This window comes from Vigna unguiculata, chromosome 10 (genome assembly GCF_004118075.2).
Source record: "Vigna unguiculata cultivar IT97K-499-35 chromosome 10, ASM411807v1, whole genome shotgun sequence".
In the NCBI taxonomy this organism is placed as follows: Eukaryota; Viridiplantae; Streptophyta; class Magnoliopsida; order Fabales; family Fabaceae; genus Vigna; species Vigna unguiculata.
Window position 1 is genome coordinate 32,180,433 of NC_040288.1, and position 26,107 is coordinate 32,206,539.

General features: G+C 27.4%; 1 protein-coding gene and 1 pseudogene across 1 annotated transcript; one reads left to right on the plus strand and one right to left on the minus strand.

Annotated features, from left to right (window-relative positions):
- The first annotated feature begins 2,367 nt into the window (after positions 1-2,367).
- On the plus strand, positions 2,368-4,718 carry LOC114167511 (annotated as a pseudogene).
- Positions 4,719-12,219: 7,501 nt separating this feature from the next.
- Positions 12,220-14,171, minus strand: LOC114166040 (gibberellin 20 oxidase 2-like). The gene is made up of 3 exons (XM_028050694.1): positions 13,541-14,171; positions 12,932-13,253; positions 12,220-12,786 (listed from the first exon to the last, which is right to left on the minus strand). Exons 1-3 carry the CDS (start codon positions 14,059-14,061, stop codon positions 12,523-12,525), a joined length of 1,107 nt encoding a protein of 368 aa, XP_027906495.1. The 5' UTR covers positions 14,062-14,171; the 3' UTR covers positions 12,220-12,522.
- Between the last annotated feature and the right edge of the window lie 11,936 nt (positions 14,172-26,107).

Below are 26,107 nucleotides of genomic sequence, written 5' to 3' on the forward strand. Positions count from 1 at the left end.
CTAACAGATGAATCAACAAGGGATAAAAAATTCATACGACTCACAAACAAGTTGTTTATTTTGAAGGTAAAGTAAATCATAAATTATTAAGCGGCTAGAGACAGACGCCAAATTTAACAAAAAGAAAGAAACTTACCTAGAAATGACGTGAGAAAATCAAGGCTAGGGGTTATGTACCGTCCTAGTCATCCAAGGCTCGACCCAATACTCGAAGATAGATGAGACATCCAAAAGTCAACCTATAAGTTATGGGCCTAGGAATTGTACTACGTCTGTCTTGTGAGTAGTTGAGATTTGATTAACAAATATTATTGTATAGGAAAGATTGAATATTCGGTTATTATTTTAGATAACTGACATATTCTCTTATTTTTCAGAGAATAAACAATTGGTAACTAATTTGCTTATAAATAAAACGTTAACTTTCATGACTAATGGATAGAATTATTTTGGTCTTAGTGTTCTCTGTTCACTTTAAGTAAAGAGAGTTCTTATTTTCTTATAAAGACCGAAAGACACTAAATTTTTTGTCGGAACATCAAGAAAAATACATTATTTTTTTACTTTTGTATCCACTCAAAGCCTCTTCTATGACTTTGTTCTTTACTACAAATGTTGGACTCGATTAAGAAGAACTATCCAGTTTACAACTTCAGGCCGAAAAGTATGTTGAATTGTTTTTAGAATTTATTGTCCAAATACTATTCTCTAAACCATAATTATGATTGTCTAATTTTTTTTATCCTGTTATACCATTCTGTTAAGGAGTATAGAGGATTATCAGTTGCCTTCAAATACCATTCTAACTATAAAAAATGTGTGAATTCAAGTAATGTAAACTCATTCTCACGATTTATACGAAATTCTTTATTACTAAATTTTTTAAAGTTAAAAGAAATTTAATTTTTTCAACAAAAAGTAGACTCATGTTTTTTACTAAGTCATCAATGAAATTGATGTTGTACCTTTTGCCACTATTGGATATTGGATTGATTAATCCATAAGTATGAGTATGACCAATTCAAGAATCTCCACATGGCTGCATGTGGAAATAGATTTGTTTATTCCTTCTCCCTGATATTTGTTTTTGAAGGTTTCATCTAGATCAATAAAAAGATTACTAGATTCAAGTTACTCTGCTTATGGAGCTACTCTGTCTTCAATCAAACTTCAACATTCCTTTGATCGCAAAAGTTTTTCCATGAGCATACTTCAATCATATCATAATAATACCACTAACCTTTAAAATTGTTGAATAATAAAAAGAACGACTACACACATGTTACATGTATGACACTAAGAGAGAAACCATGAGACAACTACCTAAATGCTAAAATATTAGAATTATTTAAGTCAATACCAATCAATCAAGAAATAACTTTGTGTTTGGATAAAACATTTTAATAATTCTAAGAAATTGAAATATATTGCATTTGAATTTTTTGGAATTGAATTTTCTTCATTTTCTAAATAGTTTGGTTGGATAGAGTAATTCAAATATCTCACATTTCAATTTCTTATTTGGATAAAATAATTGAATTTCTCCTGTGAGATAAAGTGTCATTATAACAATATTTATTTTAATAAATAAAAATTTGAAATTAAATTTAAAAAATATATTAGTCAAATTAAAATATTTAAATTCGATCAAATTTCAATTGGGTTAACTCGACTGAATTCAGCCAAATTTTTGTTGGCATAAACTCAGTCCAATTTGACCAAATTTAGTTCGAGATCGACTCGGCCAAATTCGGTCGGGGTCAACTCAGTTAAATGTGGTCCAATTTTGGACGAGAACAACTTGACTGAATTTCGATCAGATCAACTCGGCCAAATTTGATCGAATTTCGGCCAAGTCGGCCCCAACCAAAAATTGACTATACTCAGCCAAGACGGCCCCGACTGAATTTGATCGAGTTAGTCCCGACCAATTTTCAATCGAGTCGACTCTCACCAGATAAGATTAAGTTGGCTCTAGATAAAGATTTAGTCGAACTCGGCCAAGTCGACCCCAACCGAAATTTGGCCGAATTCGATCAAGTCAATTCAGATAGAATTTCAGCCAAGTCGTCACTGAGCGAAATATAACTGAATTCGGCTGAGTCATTCGGATAATTGTGGGTCGAGTAATCTTCGATCATCTTTTATCCTAATCAATGAGAAATTCCATAAAATTTCAATTTCTTTTTTTTAATGAATTTGAAATTCTATTGTTTAGTTATTTGAAATATCTTCTTAAAATTTCTTAATTTTAATTTTCTTTTAATTTCTTCGTCCAAACAAATTATTTTAGATTAAGAAAATTTAAATTTTCTAAATAAATAAATAAATTATTCTCTTGTGCCTGAAAAAGTTATCCGGATATTTTGTTTTGTTGTTGTGAATTATTGGTACTGTATGAATCGAATCAAATTTTCATCCCAAAGATTCCCCACAGCACATGATGGAGTTGGGCTACCAAAGTCAAAACTTAATCACTCTACTTCTCTGACTTGCTTTCTCAGCTGATCTCTTCTGGTAAGCAAATTAATTCGGTTTGGTTTAGATGCAGCTTTTGTGTATAAGCACGTTACATTCATGAGCATTTACTTGTTCTATGCGGGTGTAGTGTTTGATAAATTTTCCAGCTGGGAACTTCTGCATTGTTTGGATTTAGTTTTCCACTTTTAAGCTCTTCTACATGTTTCCACAAGGTTTTGAATTTTATTCCACTTTCTGCCAACCCCTTCATGGAATGTGAATGAGTATTACATATATACATGGTGTGTTCAAGTTTGAAAACAGAAAATGGAAAACATCATGAAGAAATGGAGCATTTTGATCACCAATTGGTGATCAAAATAAAGGGCACTCCTATTCTTATGTTTTGTGGTTATTGTGGCTGAATGTGCACTGCATATAGGATGCAATAGTACCATTCCTCTTTTAGTTCTGTCCTTGTTAGTTTGACAGTGTTCTAGATTTTAGAATAAGATTGAAAGTAAGAATAAATATTTCTATAGTTTGACAATACCACTTTCCAGGAGCTCAACCATCAATGGCAATGGAAGACAAACACAACCTAAAAGATAATAAGGAGCTTCAACCACTCCTAGTGTTTGGTCCTCCAACAATCTTTCCAATTTTTGAAGCCCAAAACTCTCACAACTACCGTTTCATCAAAGCTTTCTCCTCACAAGTCTCTCTCCACCAATTCCTCACTCAGCAAAAGGTTGACCCCTCATCCATTCAAGCCATATTGTGCAACCCTGTACAGAAGGTCACAGCAGATGCCATCCGTCTCCTCCCATCACTCCGCATCATTGTGACCAGCAGTGCTGGAACCGACCACATAGACTTGGTAGAATGCAGCCGTCATAGTATTCAGGTAGTCTCTGCTGCTGGAGATCATGCCGGTGATGTTGCTGATATGGCTGTGGGGTTGTTGCTTGATGTAGTGTGCAAAATTTCTGCCGCTGATCGACATGTTCGGAAATGGGGTCCTTCTATGCCCTTCAATCTTTCTTTTGGTTCCAAGGTACTACTACTCATTCTTCTACTTCTTCTATCTATGCATGTGCTTTTCAAACATGGTGTATCTGTTTCGTGCAAATGTTTCCGATCTCCTATTTCTACTTGAATGACGATTTTCAATGAGTGGAGTACTGGCAAAATATTCTCCATCACTGTTTTTCTATAACTTTATACTATTAGTAAATATCTATTTGAAAGAACCAAATCTTGAATGGAGATAATTAAATATGGAGTAAAACCTACACAATTGTTATTGCTAAAAATCCAGTCAAAACATGTCTTTTTTAACAATATCAACTCTAATAAAGTGCTTGTTGGAAGTCTTACATCAACTAAAAGATAAGGTAAATTCTTGGTATATAAGTGAGTGTAAATCTCATCTTATAAGTCGATTTTGTAGAATTGAGTTAAACTGAAATTTCACTTTCTATGTCTGGAGAAGGTAGTCAGTGTTGTTTTGCTTTTAGTACTCATTAGAATAGACAAATAAAACATGAATTTTTCGAGCATGAATGGTAACTAGCACTCAGCTTTGTGTTTCAGCTAAAAGGCAAGCGAGTAGGGATTGTTGGATTGGGAAAAATTGGCACAGCAGTTGCTGAAAGGCTTGAGGCCTTTGGTTTACAAAATGATGTACAATTCAAGAAACGAGAAGCCATTTGTCTCATACCCCTTTTATTCTAATGTTGTTGAGCTTGCTGGTGATAGTGATGTCCTTGTGCTTTGTTGCTCGTTAAATGAAGAAACAAGGCACATGGTGAATAGGGAAGTGATGTTGGCGTTGGGAAAAAATGGATTTATTGTGAATGTTGGGCGTGGAGCTCTGATTGATGAAAAGGAATTGGTGCAGTGTTTGATGGAAGGGGAGATAGGGGGTGCTGGCTTGGATGTCTTTGAGAATGAGCCTATTGTTCCCAATGATCTCTTTGCTTTGGATAATGTGGTCCTCTCCCCACATGCTTCTTCATTTACTTCAAATGGTTTCAATGAATGTTGTAAACTTGCAGCAGAAGCTCTGCAAGTTTTCTTTTCAAGTAACTGACCTGGTACTCAATTCTTGCATGAACCCTAAGAGTTGCTTTTGTAGACCTTAAGAAAGCACACATTTGCTCTATAGGTATTAAACTACTTATCTTGCATGAGAAGCACTTTATTTTAATTTAAAAAAAAAACACTAAGTGATAAAAAAAAAAGAAAAATCATCAGAATGGAAAACATCTCAGTTCTAACAGAAGTATGACTTTCAAAAGTAAACTCAATTGTTGTGTGTGATACTAGAAGCTCTGGTCCTACTTTTCTTGCTTTAAAGAAACTGAGATGTTTCTGTAGCATTCAGCTCATCTAGTGAAATATGTTATATATGTAGTTATAAGATTAACTTGGAGGTAAGATGAAAACAAAGGAAAAAAAAGAGAGTAAAGATGATATAAGCAATTGATTTGAATCTCTTATAACAAAAAACAGTATATTAACAACTAATATTTGATAAAAGAAAAAAAAAAGGTTGAAAATGTTATATAAGATTGTAAGGCCTTGGCTTAGATCTCTCAATGTTCTGATAAAACCTTTGTGTTTTACTGTAACTATTTCCACTATCAAATAAGCTACATCTATTTTAGTTTTTTTCTGTTCAACTTCACATTGTTGTGCTGTTATGTAATGGTCAAGAGTTTAAATTTCTCAAACCCCATTTTATGGGAGCTTCACCTTCTTCGAAGTGCTTGTCATTGATGATGAGAAACATAATGACAATGTATTGGCTGTGGGGAAGGATGAATTCATATAGAAGTGAAACAATGAGCAGAGATTTTGCCTTGGTAAGTACCCAGGTGGTGAATGTGTTCAATTTTTCACATGAAACACTATGTTCTTGATTATGCAAACTTTTAAGTGGTTACTTAATCACACATTTAAATACATTTCAATAAATTTCTTTATCAAACATTTGTAGAAATAGAAAATAAACAAATATACTGCATTTGAGATGTTTACTTTAGAGTATTTTTTAGTCAGAAACTCCAATCACAGTTTTATTTTTAAATTGTGTATTATAAAGTTAAAAAGAAAGTACATTTAAATTGTCATTAACCTTATTAAGAGATATGAAAGATGTATTAAAAAAATAATTAATTAAATTTTAAAAAAATATATGTTCTTTTTTTCCTCTGTAATTGTGCATTTTAACTTCTAAAACTTAATATGCATAAATTGATTTTTAATTTATAGACAAAAAATATTATTTTATAAATATTTATGAAGAAATTAATCTAAATAAATTTGGGTTTATTTGATAACTTTTATATAAAAAGTACATATATTAAAAAAATTCTTGGCAAAATTAGAATGGTTGGAGATTATTTTGGAAAGTTTAGTGACTTACATTTTTTTTTCTTTTTTTGAGGAGGGTAATTGGAAGAATATCACAGCACTCTTTAATGACACCACATTCATATAGTAATACTTTGTTTCTTCATTAAGAATGAAATAAAAGAGAACAAATAGAAATGACAGACATAAAGGGAAAAAGCACGAAAATAATACAATAAGAGAGTGAAAGAAATCATTTATCCAAAAAAAAAAAATCCCAAACAATAAACTTTTTTCCCAATTTATTACAGAAAAATATTTTTCATAAAATCTTCGTTTTTTAAAACTTAAAACATAAATAAAAAAAATATTACAACTATTTCCATCCAATTTCAATGGTTTTGATAGATCTCACCTGTGCAAACTTTTCCTGTATCTTTTATCAACCCATCCAAACAATAACCCTTTTTTTTTTCTTTTATTTCTCGTTTCTCTAATTTCATCATCTCTGATTAAGCTCAGAAAAAAGAAAATCCTTGGACTACATTATTCAAAACTTAAAATTTCTGAAAAAAAAATAGTTATTTCCAATTTAAATTATTAAGTGATGAGCTTTATTGTGTATATATATTATTTGTTACTATTCTCATTGACAACCATGCAAAATCTACAGATATGCTTATGAAATGTTGTTAATCATTAGTCATATTACCATATGGATCACGATCTGCAGAATTTGGCCCAAATGAATTGCGTATCTAAAGGTTCAAGCTTAATTTGATAGAGCTTTTACTTCCTGCACCTCCATTATTACTAAATGCATCTAATACTAACAGAAAAAGATTAAAACACCTCTTTTGCTACTGCTGCACTATAATCACTGTACATTCATTCTCCACTGTACTTTGAGAGAAAGAAAAAAAAAAAAAAAAGAGGGAGAGAACTTGTTCCAAAAGAAATTTTGTTTTGAAAAATTCATTGTAGAAGTTATTATTTATATTTCAGAAAGCATTTTTAAAAAAATTCTGTTATGAAAATCATATCTAAAAACTCGTTCCAGAAAATTCGTTATGAAAGAAATGTATATGTAAAGGCAAAAAGTATATTTAAAAAAGTTATTCTTGAAAACGTATTTTAGAAAGCATTTAATATATTTCGAGAAAATTGTTCCAAAAATCATGGTCCAAAAATTATATTATAAAAATTATAAAAATTTTATTTTTCAAAAAATTTGGTTTAATCACTTTTATAATTTTATTAGGGCAAAAAATGTCAAGTTCATCCTCTAATTTTTTTTTTATCTTAATTTGATTCCAATTTTGTAAAATTGATGAAATTTAATCTTTTTTTCTTAATTTCTTGAAACAGAATAAGAATTTTTCATTAAAATTTACACTAAGATTATGTTAATTACACCAACAAAATAAATTATTTTTATTAAAAATTTTAATTTTGATGAAATATCATTTCGTTTCAAAAAATTTAACAAAAATAACTAAATTGTAATTTTTTTAAAATCGAAACAAAATTGAAACTAAAAAACTGAAGGCCAATTTAATATTTTTTGATAACAGAAACCATAAGTAATTAAATCAAAAATTTTAAAATAAATTATCCAGAAATCAAGGTAAAACGGTTATTTAAAAAATTACGAGGGTTGGGTAAGAAAAAAACACCGTAGATAGAAAACATAGTAGGTCCGAATCACTTTACAAATTATTTGACATGTTTGATGAATATGACATTTGTTTGTTATGGTAAGTGCTAAAACAACTCATTTCTTAATAACTCCTTAGAATCTCAAACATATTTTGTACCATTGCCCAATTCATTGGATTAGTTTCTACTTTTTCTACATCAACAAAACAAAACATCATATCATAACATAACATGTTTGTGATAATCTTTAAGGTATACCCCTCTCACTAACTTTATAACTTCCTACAGTTTTCTTTGCAACTTAACCATTAAAGTTAGTCACCTTCTCTATTTATTCAAAAGAGGAATCAAATGTAAATAGGTCCAATTCAATCAATTGGATTCTAGACTCTCAACAATTTATTAATAATAATAGTTATTATTATTATTATTATTATTATTATTATTATTATTATTATTATTATTATTATTATATAATATATGAATATAAATATTGTCGAACTTCCAACACATTTCTTCATATCGAGATATATACATCGCATTTATGAGACTAGATATAAATAGGTGGTCCGATAACAGTCCGGTAAAAGGTGGAATAACATGTCCAACAAACAACAAATTTCTTCATAACAAGTGATACAATTGACTCTCATATCATATTAACAAGTAGACTTTAAGTCTAACTCAACCTCATAACACCTGCTTGTAAAGTAAAGTTTGCACCCACTTTTATATACTATAAAATTGTTTTATCTTTAGTCAATGTGTGACTTTCAAAAATAATGGAATCAATATATAAATTTAGGGTTTATATTTAACATTAAATCTTATCATAATTGTAGCTTAGAAAAATTAGAAGTGCAAGTGTACATCTTTGTCTTCAAATGCAAGTGTACAATAATGACTTAATATTTTTAATTAGTTTTGTTTTTATAATTTTTTGTCTTTTTTTTACTATTTCTTGCATTTATAATTACTTTAATATATTTTTAGTCTCTTATCTTTTAGTCTTTAAAAGTATATGAAAAAAATGTGTCCTAAGAAATACAATTATTTTTTTAGTAATCTAAATATGTGTAAAAATTAGGGTGTGTTTGGTACAGCGTTGGAAAATTGATTCCAATGCTGAAGTAAGAATTAGTTATTTCTTATTCTACGTAAATTTTTTACCCTTTAATTGATCTTGAAAACTAAACATATCCTGATTCTACATTAGAACATCGATTCTAATTAATTCTACATCAATTCGACCCATAACTAAACACACATTTAGTATGAAAAATAGGTTGATCTCTTTCCGTCGGTCCATTAGGATTGTTACATATTTTACAAACGAATGACAAATTACCAAATATTACATGTAATAAATGAATTTATTATAAAATAAAACGTGTATAATTGGGCATGTCAATTTTTTTTATTTGTCTTTTAAATTTTTTTTAATAAAACCTTAATGATTGACTAGAAAAGTATTACATATTTGAATAATGAAATGAGTTGAATAAGTAAGAGAGTGCATATATAATCATCTATATTGACTGAATTGTATGTTATGGATTTTTTTTTCTTCTCTAACTCAATGAGATTGCTTTGATGAGTAGGAAGGACACAAATCATTTTAATTTAAGAATTAAAAAAGTAACTATATGAAATTAAGAGACTTAAGTTAATATTTTACTTAAATATTAGCAGTAATTTTTTTTTTATTGGGAAGTATTTCTGTAGGTGTAACACTTACATGATCACATTTAGTGTTTAATAAATATGACATATGAAGATGGAGGATGAACTAAAATTGCATAAATAAAATAGAAAATAAATTTTAAAAATACATAAAAAGTGAAATTACGCGTGTGTCACTAAATTTTGTTTTATAACACTGATATAATAATGAAAACCGTTTTTTTTTTCTCATGCAATTTTATATTTATTTAGTCTGATAAATTAATACTTGTAATTTTAATTACTATAAATTGTGACTCGAAGTCTTTTCACTCTTTCATGCACTTGGTATGAGTTTTTAATACCAAGTGTTATTTTTCATTATATGTTAGCAAAAAAACATATACAAGCTAAAGATAAAAATTGCTCAAAGATTTAAATTTAAACATATTGTTTTAAAGTTGAAATATTAATTAAAAGGTTCAAATGTTAATTAAAAATTAAAATTTTTTAACTTGGCCAATTATAGATATTTAGTAAAAATTGTCTAAAATGAATTACAAGTATTCATTTCTAATAATTAGTATGCATGAAAAAAATCTGAAAAAACATCATCAGTTTTTTTTACATATATAGGCAAAAAACATGATCAGTTGCATCAGAACATGATATTGAGACCTCTAAAGTTTGAGTGAAAGAAAAAACAATTTATAAAATCGCATTTGAATTTTACTAACAATTTAAAACCTATTATACCTCTACACCAAGGATGAAACCTTAGCATGTTCATTCAGAAAGTCTTTAACAAATAATATAAAAATAAGGTTTAAATCCATAAATGATTTTATTATTAATATATCTATAATAATAAACTTGAGTTGATAATCAATCAATTCAATTCATCATGCACTATCTTTTAGGGAACAATAATGAGATTTAAATAATTTCGAGCTTATCCCTAATCATTGTTAAAACCTTTTGCTAAACATGTTTTTGAGTAATTAGGATGGCTAGTCGTTTCTGCTGTGCTTTTGTTAAAGGAGTTAAACAACTTTACGCATATAAACGAAGATTAATGCTTAAAGAATAGAGTAATCCAATATCTATTGTTGATGTGACACTAATTCCACAAAATTAAAGTTCCATCAAGTGGAATAATCATACATTATTATATTAATAATGGCACGCTAAAACATGTATGTTCTGTGGTTTTTCTTGTGAAGTGTGATGAATGAAACAACCATTGGACCGTGTTGCATTGCTAGAAACAAAGTTTGCTGCTAAGGTTATAATGACTTGGTTGCATGCAGTGTTATTAAAGTGACATTTTGTCGTGTTGGATATAAAAGCACCAATTGAGTCCAACCTCAGTCGGTGAAGTTTCAAATTGTGTGCCACCATTTTCACATAACATATTCTTCTTATTGTGTGGTCCTTATCATCTCACACACACAAAAGAAAAATAAATAATAATAATAATATTCATTAAATCATTTCATCATACCATGTTTCACAGGTTTGAAATAGCGTGCATGAGTTTCGTTTCAGCTTTTTGAATGCAGAAAGAAGAAACTAGTGTTTCACGTTTGATGGAGATGTAGTCAACACTTCAAACTAGATAACTCCATGAATTTCGTAAAAATCTAAATTAAAATGTGAAAAATTCTCATTAAAATAAATCAGCCTCGTCTGAAATCACAAATGAAACACTGTTTGTTTTGCATGCAGAAGAGAAAAAATCATAATGAACAAGCTAACACCATTTTTTTTCTTTTGAGACAACAAACATGTCATACACATGGTTATGATTGCCATGAATCAAATTTAAGGTCACTGTTAAAAACTTTTATTTTACATAAATTACAATTTTCTGTTAAAAAACTATGTTTTCTTGCTATTTTTTTTAAGAATTTCAATTGAAGATAATTTCTTCGTGAGTAATTATTTTCTACAAAATTATAAAATTGGTAAGTATTTTTTAATAAAATTTGTTGTGAGAAGTGTTTTATAAAAAATATTTTACAAAAAATTTGGTGATAATTTCTTGTAATTTTCTTCATAACAAAATTTATAAGTATTTTTTTAAAAAAATTCAAAATAAAATTGACATAAAATATGAATTTTTATAATAGTGAGTGATTTTTCTTATTGATCGATAAAACAGTTTTCCTAATATCAAAGTTCATGTTTGATAGAAGGAAGATAATATGAGGATTAATTTAATTTTCTCTTAATATTTAGACTCTCTAATTTAAGTTAAAATAAGGTATATCTTGATTAATTTTAAATGTGAGATTATGTCTCATGTTAATTGGAAATAAGAAAATTAAACATCTTATAAATTATGTCAATTTTATATATATATATTTGACTCATATTTCATGATTGTTGTGTCTTTTATAAATGTAAATATATTTAAAGAGAATTGAGTTTATGATTAACTTTGTTATTTTATACAAATAACTATATCTTATAACCCTCTCTAGTTGTATTTTTTTTACAAGGATCAGATCTCTTATATTTTTTTATGTTGACAACAACAAAAAGAATTATATGTCTAGATAAAGCTTAAGGATGGATCACATCATCAAAATTGTAAGTGCATGTTTTCATGATTTATTAATGAGTGGTTGCATAGGTAATGTTTGATGAGTGATCAGAAGAACAGAACACTCTATTTTCTATTTTAATACTTCGATTTTACTATTGAATAAACTAATTAACATGTCTTTTGAGTATTATAATTAATTACTTTGTTCAGTTTTTTTCTACTAACAACAGGTAAACACCTTAATCTTCAACCAGTTATGTAAAAGGGAAAAATATATATTAAATTTTCTTTGATATTAACAATTTATTTATCGAAAAAAACTTAAATTATTTTGAAAATTAAAATTGGTGAGTCCCAAAAAGATGGCGACAGCATTATCCATATCACGAGTGTTGAGTTAGAGTCGCAATTAAACTAAGCACTGAAGATTTTGGAGATTTCGCATAAAACATCGTGATGTGATGACACAAATGCAAAGCAATTTATTGAATAATTAAAAGTTGGACATCATATGCATAAGACGAAACTAGAACAAAGCTTAAGACAAGTAGTAATGCATTAGTAGTGACAACATGGAATAACTTCACTACACAAAACAAACTCTTTATTCCTACAAAATGGTCTTAGTTCTTCCATTTGCACTTATTCTCCCAACACTAACAACATTTATTCATGTTTATTTTATGTTTTTTCTCCAGAACCAGCCCACCAAAAACACTCTCTTTTTCACTTCTTCACATGATGTCATCGTCCTCACAGAAAACAGAAACAAGTTAAAGCTTAGTTTAGAGAGTGTTGTTGGCCATGGAACACTGGTGGGGTCCACCTGTTCACTTGTTTTCCTCCAGCAACCATTTCGAGAAGGCATCAAGTGTTTCCTCGTCAGACCTGTAATGTTTCTGTGTGAATTCAAGAAGAGTTCGCCATGTGAAGTCTGGATATTTCTTTGGATTCTCGGCGGTAACTAGTTCCTTCGGAGTACTCACCACTTTGTCTTTATTCGGACAAAGGAAGAAAGCCAGAGATTTTCTCACAACCTGGTTGTTCACAACAGCTCTATGCAAGCAACTCTTGAATATCCCATTGGAAAGAGCCTGAAAAGAAAAAAAGATTAAACTTAATCATTGTGGTAATTGAATCGAGTTCATTGTTTTTAAGGACAGTTATGGACCTACAAGACATAGTGTCCATTATGATGCAAAAAGCAACATGTCAACCTTGTAATTATACGATCCTTACCATAAATGTGTCGCCAATGTTGACAACGAACGCATCTTCTTTTGGGGCGACAGAGTACCATCTTCCATCGACAAAGACTTGGAGGCCCTCGACTTGATCTTGGTGGAGAACGGTTAGGGAAGTGGGGTCGCAATGAGGCCCAGTTCCTAAAGCTAGCTCTGGTTTTAGGCATGGTGGGTAGTAGTTCAACCTCATAACAGACTCATTGTCTTCGAAGAAATCTCTGAAACATTCTCTGCTTACTCCCAGACTCATTCCCAGAAGCTCCATGATCTCGAGAGACAGCTTGCTCATCACCTCACAGTACTCTTGAAACATACTCCTGTTGCACATCAAAACAAGAGTATTCAGATATGTGTGTGTGCATGCATGTGTTGTTGTAGAGAAAGACAACAAAAGGAAACTCAGAAAAGATTCTTAACAGAAAAGGATTTTACCTTATCTGTGTAAAACAGAAAGGGTGTGTGTGTGTGTGTGTTTTTTTATTTTGAACTTTCATAGCAATTCAAATGATTTAGTTAAAGAACAGACAGATTTTTTGTCTTTTAGGGGGTAAAAAGTAAGCATATTTACATGAAAGAAAAAACTGCATTGAGTAAAAAATCTTACCCAAACTCTCTGTAATCTTCACCCATGGAAGTTAGAAAATAGTCCTCAACAGTTCTGGTGGATTTATCATTAGAGTAATGGAAAGAGAGTGTTTCCTTCCAGGGGAGTTTGGAGGAGAATCTCCCAATGAAGCTATTAGCATAGCCACAGTGTTCTCCCAGCTTTCTCTGAAGCTGCTGCTTCTCTGGGAGTTCCATGCAGAAGAAAGTGTCTATGAGCTTGTGAGCTCTCTCTAGGAGCTTCTTATCAACACCATGGTTGACAACAAGGAAGAAGCCATGCTTCTTGCATGCCTCACTCACCTCTGCACAAATGGCTTCCACAGCCTGTGGATCTCTTGAGAGGAAGCTTTTCATGTCAATGGGTGGGATCTTGAGTGATGGTGGCTGAAGGCATGGTTTCTCATTGTCAGGCCACACAAACTCAGAGGGTATGTTGGAATGGTTAAGGAGAGGTGCATCCAAGTGGATGGGGGTGGTGGTTTGGGGTGCAACCAGCACTGATGAATGAGGGATCAACATGTTTTTGGATGAGGGAAAAGAGAAAAAGGGTTTGGTTGAAGAGTGATATGAGAGAGTAAGAAAGAAGAGAAGTGTTTTTGTGTTTGAGTGAAAGGGAAAGACAAAGGAAGAGGTTATTATATAGGTGGTGAAATGGAGTGTTGATAAAGGCCAAGAGGATTCATTGGGGAAGTCGGGGAACAGATATCAAAGAATCTTATTAGTTTGTTTTGCTAGATTGCAAAACATCATAATAAAGATAAAGTGATTAGGTACTTCTAATAAATCACATTATTTTCTTTAATTTTAATGAAATATTAAATTATTAAGTATTTTCTTTTTGTTATAAATTTAATGAGTTAAGTATTAGGTCTATTCACTTTAAGAGATGGATTTGAGGGAGAGAGAATGGATGGATTTGAGTGAATACGATGAATTGTGTGTTTTTTTTTTAAAAAGATTTAGAGATAATTGTAAGTGAATTTGAGAGTAAAGTTTGTGAGTAATTTGATTAATGTAATAGATAAAAAAATATTTTTATAGATATAAAAGATAAATTACTATATTACTACTCATGTAATTAGTATTTGTATGAGTTTATATTATTATTATATTATTATTTAATTTTATTATTAATATAATTATTATTTTATTTATTATTATTATTATTATTATTATTAAATTCCTTTATAATGATCTTCTATTCATTTTTGCATTTTTTTTCATTTCATCCTCTTTACATATAACTCCAATATAATTTCAAATGATAACAGGATATTTAAGTAAAATAGATTTTATGAACTGTAAATATATCCTTCAATCTTTGCATTTGGACGTAGATTCATCATACTCCAATCCCTTAAATCCACTCTTTCAAATCTTAGCAAATCAGTGTAAGTAAACAAAGAAAATTCTCACCTTTCTATATGTTGAAGAATCCAATCTTAAAAGTAAACAAGTATTAATCATGGCAAAATTACTGGGAATTACTGATAAATCAAGTATATATTACTAGAATCAAAAGTTTTCACATTTATATTTAATAACTAGCTTCATTATTTAAAGAATTTGAACTTACTAAAATTTTTTAAGCTCAATGTTATTCAAACAAAATTAATATTGATATTGTTAATAAATTATCTTTATTTTTTTCTCTATCTATTTTATCACTAATATACTATATATTTATTATTTTTTCTCATATCCACTATTTTAGAGGATTGGAAATGATAGATAAGGAAGGGCAAAATACGTTTCCTTTTATTGATAATAGGTGCTTTGTACAGATGAATTTAAGAAAAAATTAATATAATATTTCCATACTTGTATGGATGAGATGGATAAGGATGAGTTGGGAAAGACAATTTAATACCAAACTTTAATAATAACATTAATTGTGAGATCAAAACTATTGAAAATAATAATAACAATAATAATTTTATTAAATCTTCTGAATAATTAATTATAAAATTAATAACATTTATAATAATTAATAATAATTATAATAATTAATAATAATTATAATAATTAATAATTTTAATAATAATTATTATTATCATTATATTATCATTATTATATAATAATATAAATACTAATAATAATAATAATAATTATTATTATTATTATAATAAGTGTTTTATAATAATAATTACAATTTATTTTATATTAATTTTAATCATAAGTGTTTTATCAAATTTTATCTTCAAATATTTTTACTTTCATTTCTCCATCCCTGAAAATAAATTATTTTATTCTTCTCTTCTCTTAAATCGATCTACTTACTCTCCATCAACCTCATCCTTGGAAATAAGCAGAATATGTTATTACTCCCTAAACTTAGACAAAAAATTAGAATTCATTTTTTATTCAAATTTTGATATATTTTAATTTTTAAACTTTAAAAATGAATAATTTTTTTAATCCAACGATATTAACTTTTTTGATGTGTTAAACGGTATTTTAGGCCGATATTTGAACTGAAATATGTCAAATAGTTTAAACATCTCACATGTCGGTATGAAATAAATTCAATTACATCAAAATTTGGATAAAAATAAATTTTATTTTCGCGTCTAAAATTAAGATTGAAAACATGTTTAATCCTTTTATAATTTATGTTTCTATTTTTCTTTATCACATTATTCATTTTTTTAAACTTTCTAGTTCTTTATAGCTCTCCTAATTGTAGGAAAAGATTTTTGTAACAAACATGAAAATATGATTTTGCTACTTTTGAATTACAGCATATTCCAGTGAAAAGTAATATTGTATTAACAAATAAAGAAGAATAAAACAAGTGGAGTGAAATTATAGGTAGGATGCAAATAATTAACTTCTTGGATTCTATTCAACTTAAAAAGGAACATAACAATATCAATAATATTCCTTGCAAGTATATATAAGAAGATGCATGAAAGCACTAAGAAAAAGCTAATGATACAGAAAAAGACACGCAATTTTAGAAAAATAAAATAAAATATATATGAAGAAAAATGAGGGAATATATGATGCAAAATTAAAAATTAATAATAAGTAGAAAAAACAAAGTTTGGAAAGCAACGTCTAACCTAGAGCTACAGATACTAGGTTACAAGTAGGATCAGGGTGAATGGTTGCACATGAAAAGAAAAAGAAAAATCTGTGCCTATTAAAGAAAGAACAAAAGATAAAATTAATGTGATACACAGAAATAGGTAGGTTTGAAAAGATTGAATCTCTCCAATTAGGGTTCTTGTGTGTCTGCTCTCATTAACTAACCTTTAATTATACCAATGAAGTGTTTTTATCTTCCCTATGCTTCTGCATGCACCTTTCAATCTATGGTCTGACCAAAATTAATTTTTTAATTGTATTTAATTATCATAATTGTCACTGTTATATAGTAGGTGTCATTAACTAGCCTTTATCATCATAATTACTGTCATTTTGTTGACCAATTATTTACTCAGTATTCCCGATGGTAGAAACAATTTATAGTTTTATTTAAAATTTTAAAAGATTAAAAGACACTAATTTTTTGAACATTAAAGATTTTTTTTAAAATTAAAATTAGTTTGTTATAAATTAAAAATATTTTGTACTTTTAAAAAAATTATATTAAAGAATTTCTATATAGTAATTTATGTAAAAACTAATTTTCATTTCGGAACTATTTTGTTTTATTTTATTTTCTTATTTTTTACTCTTCAAAATATTTTAGAATAGTGTTTCTAAATATATTGTTGGAAATATTTTATTTTGAGTGAAATTTAAAAATAAATTAGTTAAAACTAATACATTATTGCTAAGATAGTAAATCCCTAGTTAATATATTCCATAAAATTTTGTAAAAGTTCATTTTTATACAAAAAAAAAATAGTTTAGAAAATTTTTTCTGCACCAAATGGTAGAACTTTCTCTTCATCAAATATTACTTATGTTGTATTTGGTTCTGCATCAATACTGTTCACGCAGATAAAAAACAAAACGCGAAACATGTTTGATTCAACTAATTTGTAGGAAATTGAGAGTGTTAATTTGCGAGTGAATTCCAAAACATGTTTGATTCAACTAATTTGTAGGAAATTGAGAGTGTTGATTTGCGAGTGAATTCCAAATTTTGACACTCTCTAAACGAAAAAGATTTACAAGGAAAACCACCTCATCACGTTAAATTTACATAATTCTCCCTGTTATTTAATCTATTAATATATATTATAATATATATATATATATATATATATATATATATATATATATATAATTACAGTAAACATTCGCTTAAGTCCGCATTTTGATTTTAAAAATTTAATGTGGACTTAATTGGGATACAAACTTATGAAATTTTAGGAGTCATAATACAATATGAAATATTACAGGTCATATAATTATACTATGAAATATTATGGGTGTTGGAAATGTTTGGAGATTGTGAAAATATGATAGATATAAGAGATATGTTATATGAAGTTAACCAACACAATGTTATTTTCGACTCATTAGAAGGTGTTATCAACCTTGATGTTAATGTGAGTGAGTTGAAAGATTCTACTTATTTATCATCAGTTAAATAAATCAAGCTATGGGTGCATTCTTTATCCTTAGTCGAATTTTACCAAAATGGTCAATCGATAATCACACGTGAATGAATCGAAAATAATCGTCAAATGACTTTATGTGATTTTTTTTCTGAAAATAAAGTCACAAAATTATTAATCTGAAAATTTTTCCTTTCCAAATGTAGATTTATACATGATGCGGACTTAAATAAATGCAGACTTAAGCAAATGTTTATTGTACATCGAAGAGTAAAATGATAATTATACAATTTAATCTATTAAAATAAAATTTTATTAAATCTTACCAATCACATAATATATCGACTTTCCACTCATTTTCGCTTAAATCATAATATCTTTTTCTTAATCCAAACAACTTTATCTTTACCTACAAATCAACGTAAATCCACTCTTCCAAATCTATATCCGAATCCAAACACAACATTAAAGTTGATGCACAAATTTGAATGTACAAAAGATAATTGTTATTGTAACATGTGAGGTTCTCAAATTTTATTTTATATAGATTCCAATATGTATTGTATTGGGAGGATAAAAAATTTGGATGATTTTTTTTAAAAATAACCTAATTATAATATGATCTTTTAAAAACATTATATATATATATATATATATTTATTTATTTATTTATATATATATATATATATATATATATATATATTCTTGTTTAATCATGAGAATAATAAAAAAATGTATTTATATATCTAATGTCACCTAAAAATATCAGAACTAAGTTATCTTAGAAGTTAAAATTTTATATAAAACCCTCTAAACCATTTCTACTAATTAAATTCATCTTGTACTCGTAACACAAACATATATAAAAGTTAAATATGAAAAAAAAGTGTTTATAAGCTTTAAATATCAAATTTAATAAATATAATATAATATAATAAATAAAAATGTAAAATTTGACCTATATGTGTAAGATTTATCACTTTATTGCACATTTATTAAATATATGGAACTATATCCTATTTATTCGCTATGAGTATAAAAAGTTAAATAAGAAGTTGAGTATTTATCATAAAAAATTTATAGTATTTTTTTTATGGTCTTGATCATTTGTTAGTATATATATATATATATATATATATATATATATATATATATATATATATATATATATTAATTATTATCTAACTTTGGTTATGCTAAATAGGTATTTGATAAATCTTAAAAGTTTGACCCATAAAAATATCCTTGTTCAAGAACTTGGACCAAAATTTTAGAAGGACTAAATTATATTTTTTTATATATAAATTATTTTTTTACATTAAAAAAAATTATTTCCTCACATCATTTTCTTTATTCAAAATAAACACATATGATAATAGAATCCAAAAAAATATTATAATAATATATATGAAAGTGTAACATAAAGTTTATTATGAACAATCATATATTAAAAAAAGCAAAAATTACCTTTAGTCATAGTGTTTCTCAATGCTCTTCCAATGACTTAAAATCTTGAATAATGGAACCATAACTGAAGTGAAGTTTGTTGCAATATCCCTTGCAATATAGATTATCATAGTGCTTGCTATAAAAACTTTTAAAATCTATAAAAAAAAAAACACTCAAAAAAGTTAAAACATGTTGATGACAATAAACTCAATGCCAATTAGAATTTAATGAAAATCAACTCAATTACATGTAACAATGAAAATATGTTAGTCAGGTCGTTCGCTTGGTTTTTTACAAAAAAGATAGCACAATAAGTAATATGCAACATCTTTTAATGGTAAATATCGAATACTCTAACCATGAAGAAAATAAGTTAAACCATGTATATTGAAATATTCTTGGATAACCATCATTACTAGACATCGGATAATTTTCTAGATGCATCTGATATGGACCCATTTTAGATAAGCCATTTGTACCTCATCAATTTGATTTGGTGGGTATAAAATTCCTAGAGTTACATATAATGAATTTGATTTGGCAATACCTACCAAATCAAATTGATGAGGTACGAATGACTTGTATAAAATGGGGTCTAGTCTATATCATGACTCTTCTAGTTTTATAGTTACAACTGAAATATCTTTTTTTTGCAACGAAAATAATCAAGAACGGGTGATGGAGGCTGAATTTTTAGCAAATAGTATGATCATCTATATTGAAAGAGATATTGCAACAAGTTTTAGTTGTGATCCAATTATTGAAGATTTTAAGTCATTGAAAGAGCGTAAGAGCAACACTTTGACTAAAGGTAATTTTTGTTTTTTCTAATAATATTATTGTTGATGATAAACTTTATGTTTCACTTTCATATATATTATTGTCATATTTGTTTGAATTTTACTATCATGTGTGCTTGTTTTGAGTAGAAAAAAAATGATGATTGGAAATGGAAACTTTTTTTATTAGAAAAAAAATTATAAATAAAAAATGTAATTTGGCCCCCTGAAATGCGTGTCCAAGTTCCGCCACGGTTTAAGGTGTTTTTAAAGGGCAAACAACTTTATTTTATTTTTACAAAACAATTTTATTGTATTCTTTAGTTTCACCATTTTTTATCGGCAATGTTAGTTATTAGTATTTTTTAGTTGAAAGAGTTAAACTCAACCTCTTCCACCTCGTATTCCAACTTATCAAAGCAACCTTATTTGTCCAAAGTGTTAGTGGAAAAGTTAAACTCGTAATTTTCTCTCACCTTCCTTTCTAACTTTATCCCTAAGTCATGTTTATATCTTCTCACTAGTAAAGATGGCAAATAAGTCCGTCCCCGTGGGTATTGTCCGAACCCGTCCCCGTTTTGACGAGAAATCCCCGCATAGAATGAGTATGGATATGGGTAAGGGGAATTTCTGACTTTTTCAATTGGGTATGGAAATGAGGATGAGGATGTACATATCCCCACCATAATACCCGTTCCCGCAATATCTCTGTCCCGTTTAAATTATTAAAATATTCATAATTAAGTAACTATATATATATATATATATATACTTTCTATTTTTTATTTCTTCTAATTATTTGGTTTGTCATGAAACTCATTCGCATCTCTAATATATTTTTTCATCTTATCATAACCTTTATGTAATTATGCTAAAATGATGTATGTCAATTAAAAAATGTTTATGTCTCACATTTGAATATTTTTATTATTTTTTCATATTTTTATTTATTGTATATTTTCCTTTCACATGAGAATGTTTAATACTCTCAATTTAAGTGTTTAATAACATCAAGTTTCATTTACTAAGTAATATAAAAAAAAATCTTTACTTATTATTAATAATTTTTGTTTCATTTGAAGAACTCTTTTGTTTCGCTAAAACAATTTTCGTTATTTCTTAACCATTGAGTATATATGTTGATATTTGAAAAGTTTTCTTAGATCTATATGGTATTTTTCATCTTATCATACCCTTAATTATACATTTGTTTTTCTTTTGTGCGATTTCTTTCAATTGTCTCTCAAATTGTTTCCAAGCACACATTTGTTAATTTTTTAATATTTTTATTTGTTATTTATTTTCATCATGTAGAATACTATTTGGATATATTTTATCTAATTATTTTTTATTTTTTAACTCATTATTAATCATACTGTAATTTTTTCACTATAATTGTATAAGTAACTTTTATTTACTACAATATAAAAATTTTATGTAATTTCTGTAAATATTTTTTATCACCATCCAATATATATTGGAGTTCAAAAGATACAAGATCTATGTCAATTTTTTTTATTATGTTTATTATTTGTTCCTTGTGTCATTTTGATCAAGTGGTGTATTTATAACTTTTATTAGTGTGTGAAAAAGACATTCATTAGAATTTAAAAAATTGTAGTAAACAAATATTTAAAATATAGGTTTAATTATGCCTTTGGTCCCCATTTTGGAGTCAAAATCTCAAAATGGTACCCATATTTTTAAAAGTCTCAAAATAGTCCCCTTTTTTGTTGAAACGTCTCACGTTTGCCCTTGCTGTTAAGTCAACGTTGACGCCGTTAGAGGGAGTGCCACGTGTCAGTTCCTCGATTTTTTGAATTTTTTTATTATTTTTTTTTTGATTTTTTTTTTTAAAATTGCCACGTGTTAAGGTGTCATCGTGCCACGTGGCAGTGACAGTGACACATGTCAGTATTACGCCACGTGTCATTTCCTTAGTCTCAATTTGGTCCTTTTATTTTAATTTGTCTCAATTTAGTCCCAATTTTTGTAAAAAATGAGCAATTTTGTCCCTCTCCAAATTGAAATCAAATTTAATTTATGTATAAATGTACACAAATATTTCCATCAAAATTGATATTTCAAGTAAATATTTTTAACCAAATTAAGTTCATTTAATTAATATTTTACATTGAACTTTAATTAAAATGGTTTAAAAGTTGTTAATAGAAAATAATGTTCATAGAAAAAAATTCATAAATTACCTAGTTCATGTTACAATAAAACACATATAAATTTAAAATTTTAAAACAATTTTAAGTAAAGTTGAATGTGAAACATAATTTTAACTAAACTTAGCTATGTTAAAAATATATAATAAAAATATCAATTTGAATACATATATCAAATTTAGTAAAAATATTTGTATAACATTTATATAAAATTAAATTTTGTTTCAATTTGAAGGGGGACAAAATTGCTAATTTTTACAAAAATTGGGACTAAATTGAGACAAATTAAAATAAAGGGACCAAATTGAGACTAACAAAATGACACGTGTCAGTATTACACCACGTGTCATTGTCACTGCCACGTGGCACGATGACAACTTGACACGTGGCAATTTTTTGATTTTTTTTTAAAAATTCAAAAAAAAAAAATTCAAAAAAAAATTCAAAAAATCGAGGAACTGACACGTGGCACTTCCTCTAACGGCATCAACCTTGACTTAACGGCAAGGGCAAACGTGAGACGTTTCAACAAAAAAGGGGACCATTTTGAGACTTTTAAAAATATGGGTACCATTTTGAGATTTTGACTCCAACATGGGGACCAAAGGCATAATTAAACCTAAAATATATTTTAATTTGAATATTTGTTTTTATGTTATATTTTTTAAAAATATTTTTAAATTTGATCAACTATGTTTCATTAATGTTTGCAAATTTAATAAATGATTTGGTTCTTATGAAATTTCATTTGGTATTCTAATCTAGAACGTAAATAATTATAATTTATTTCAAAGTATTTGATATTGAAGAAACAAGCATCCTCCTAACTTTGAATATTTAATAATATTATGTTTCCCGTACCATAAATTTTTATTATTTTATAAAGATTAATTAAAATTAATATTGAAATAGTAAGAAAAGGGGTACAGATATGGGTACGAGATTATATCCTTACCATGGGGATGAGACAAAAGTTTAATACTCGTTGAATTTTGGTATGAGAATAAATATAAATTTTTTCTACATGAATGGGTATAAGATAGTGAAACCCGTCATCACCCGCTCCGTTGCCATCCCTTCTCACTAGTTTCACTTAAGTCAAATACACAAATATATGTATTATTTTTATTTCAAGAAAAACAAGACTTACGAAATGTATAGCGAATATAAAGTGTAGGAGAAAAGTAAGAATAAAAGGGCAAAGATAAGATAGGGGTATGTAAAAGGGTCGAGAAACGAAGAAGCATCCCTAGCTAGGGCAATTCTAATGCCACTTTCTTTTCACAAAGTAAATTTTGCAAAATCCCACAAAACACAACCCTTTCCATTCGTACCAATTCCACCCTTTTTCTTACTGTCCCTCAATTTTTTTTAATTATATAAAAGAAAATGATAGGCTGACAAAGTTTTTTTCTACAAACTTCAACAAACTATGTATTTAAATAAAAATGTACTCCTTTTTTATTTTCATTTGGTTAAAAAATAAAAATTAATCCATTTTAATTCTATTTACAAAAACTTTGTCAAAAATAAATTTTGTTAAAAGATAATTTTCCTTATATAAATATAGTCTTCCACTGCCCACAAAACATTCCTGCCACCACTTTCTTTATTTCGTACCTTCAAATTTCTTCACCATTCGTTTCATGTTTTTCGTTCTTGCACATGCTTAGCTGGTAAAGTTACTATGGTGTCAAACTAGTACAAAAACAAACACTTCTAACCCCATAATTTCATATCACTTCTTTACTTTCATCAAAAATATGCTTTAGAATCCAAAAATATTAGTTTTAAGTTTTATATTAAGTAAAATTAAGAAAATTAAACATCTTATAAAAAAAATTCAAATTTATATTTTAAACTTTTAAGAGAAGGTGATGCATTCAAATACCTCATTATTGTCTCAAAGATAATACGTGGGTCTTTTGTTCGAAGACACCAAACAATAATTAAAAGGCTCCTAACACTTTTTTGACAATCTGTTTAAGGAATCGTAGTTTTTTATAAACGACAAAACAGAATAATGAACATTTTATTTTCCAGTTTCATGCAAAAGAAAAATTGCTCATTGTTTCCTTTTGATTTTGTTTTTGTTTTTGTTTGATCTAATAAAAAAGTTTATTCCTTCCTCCAAGTTAGTTCTTTGTCTGTCTTTTGCTCCACTTTTATATTCTTATAAATTTTCTACTTCTCCACTTTTGTATATCTTTCATGTATGTTAAAGTTCTTTCAAAGGAAATAGTTTAAGCTCCACATGATCTTTTTCAAGTAAATATTCATAATAAAAGAGACACACGAAACAAAATAATGAAGCTGACTTAGAGAGAAAAAAAATTGTTTTTTCTTATTATAGAAAACGAAGATAAAAACAAGTAGCATTCAAGTTTATTACATTTGAGTTATAACTTTTAAAATTTTTTGAATTTATTCATTTCAATAGAAAAAAAATGAATCAAGTGTAAAGTGTTAGATAATAGGAATATATATATATATATATATATATATATATATATAAAATTATCTATTGAGAGACCATAGTTGTCATCCAACATAATTTTTGTGTTGTGAAATTATTAGTTAGATAAAACTTATATAGATATATTGAATATCTCCCATCATATGTCGCAATTCCTCGATCCAACCTAATTATAGCTCATCTATGTATATTACCTATTGTGATACGCGTTTTTTGTTTTTCTCATACAATATTCAGTTCTATAATTCACTTGTGATGTGATTAATATGATAATCAAATAAATGTAATATATATAATAAGGGCAAAAAATATTATTTATGTACAAATTGCATGTAATAATAACTAATTATATTTTTTTTCTTATTTTAATTGTATTTGGATTATCTTATTCTTTAAGGAGTTAACAAGTCTTTAAATATGTTAATATTACAACTACTCTCTCAATTTACTTTTCTCACATTTGTATTGGTCTTTTCTATGAAAGATTGAAGTGCGAAGTTAGAATCTCTTAAGATGAAAAAACATATAAGAAAAAAAAATTATAAACTTCTTTAAAAAGACTTTTGAGGTAGAAGCGACTTTCTCTTAATATTTGTCATACTAAATATTTTTTAAGAAATTAAATAAGTAAAATTATTTATGCTATTTGTATACTAACGGGAGTTTAGTTAATACTAACTAAAATAAATATTAAAAATGAATAAGATTAATATCAATTTAATTTAATTTTTTAATTTATATTTATTTAAGTTAGTCAACTAAACTTTATATGTCATAGATTCATGCATCTTCATGACAATAAATATGAATTTTATATTATTTTTATCAAAGATCCATATTTTATAAGATAATAAATCTTCTTGCTCAATTTTATTTTCTCACTTTTTATATAAATCTCTTTACATTTATTTCCTTCATTTGCATTCATCTCTTTCCATCACACTTATCTCCTTTATTCATATCCATATCCTTCAACCGCAATCTTCTTATTCATTCCCTTTCGTCTCCCATGTGTCCACTCATCTTCTACAAGAATTATTTTTTTCTATTTTTTTTTGTTTTTTTATTTTACTTAAAATAGGAGCGTTGTACGATTATTTTTTTTAAATTATTGACATTAGTATCTATTAAATCAATACAAATTAAATTAATTAATACTAAAAAGAGATTTTA

What these genes read in the sequence shown, in the direction of transcription:
- LOC114166040 (XM_028050694.1), bottom strand. Translation starts at nt 14,061, where the DNA reads ATGTTGATCCCTCATTCATCAGTGCTGGTTGCACCCCAAACCACCACC. An exon ending in GAAGATTACAGAGAGTTTGG is followed by an intron (nt 13,254 to 13,540) that starts GTAAGATTTTTT and finishes GATGTGCAACAG; the next exon opens with GAGTATGTTTCAAGAGTACT. An exon ending in ACATTGGCGACACATTTATG is followed by an intron (nt 12,787 to 12,931) that starts GTAAGGATCGTA and finishes TTTTCTTTTCAG; the next exon opens with GCTCTTTCCAATGGGATATT.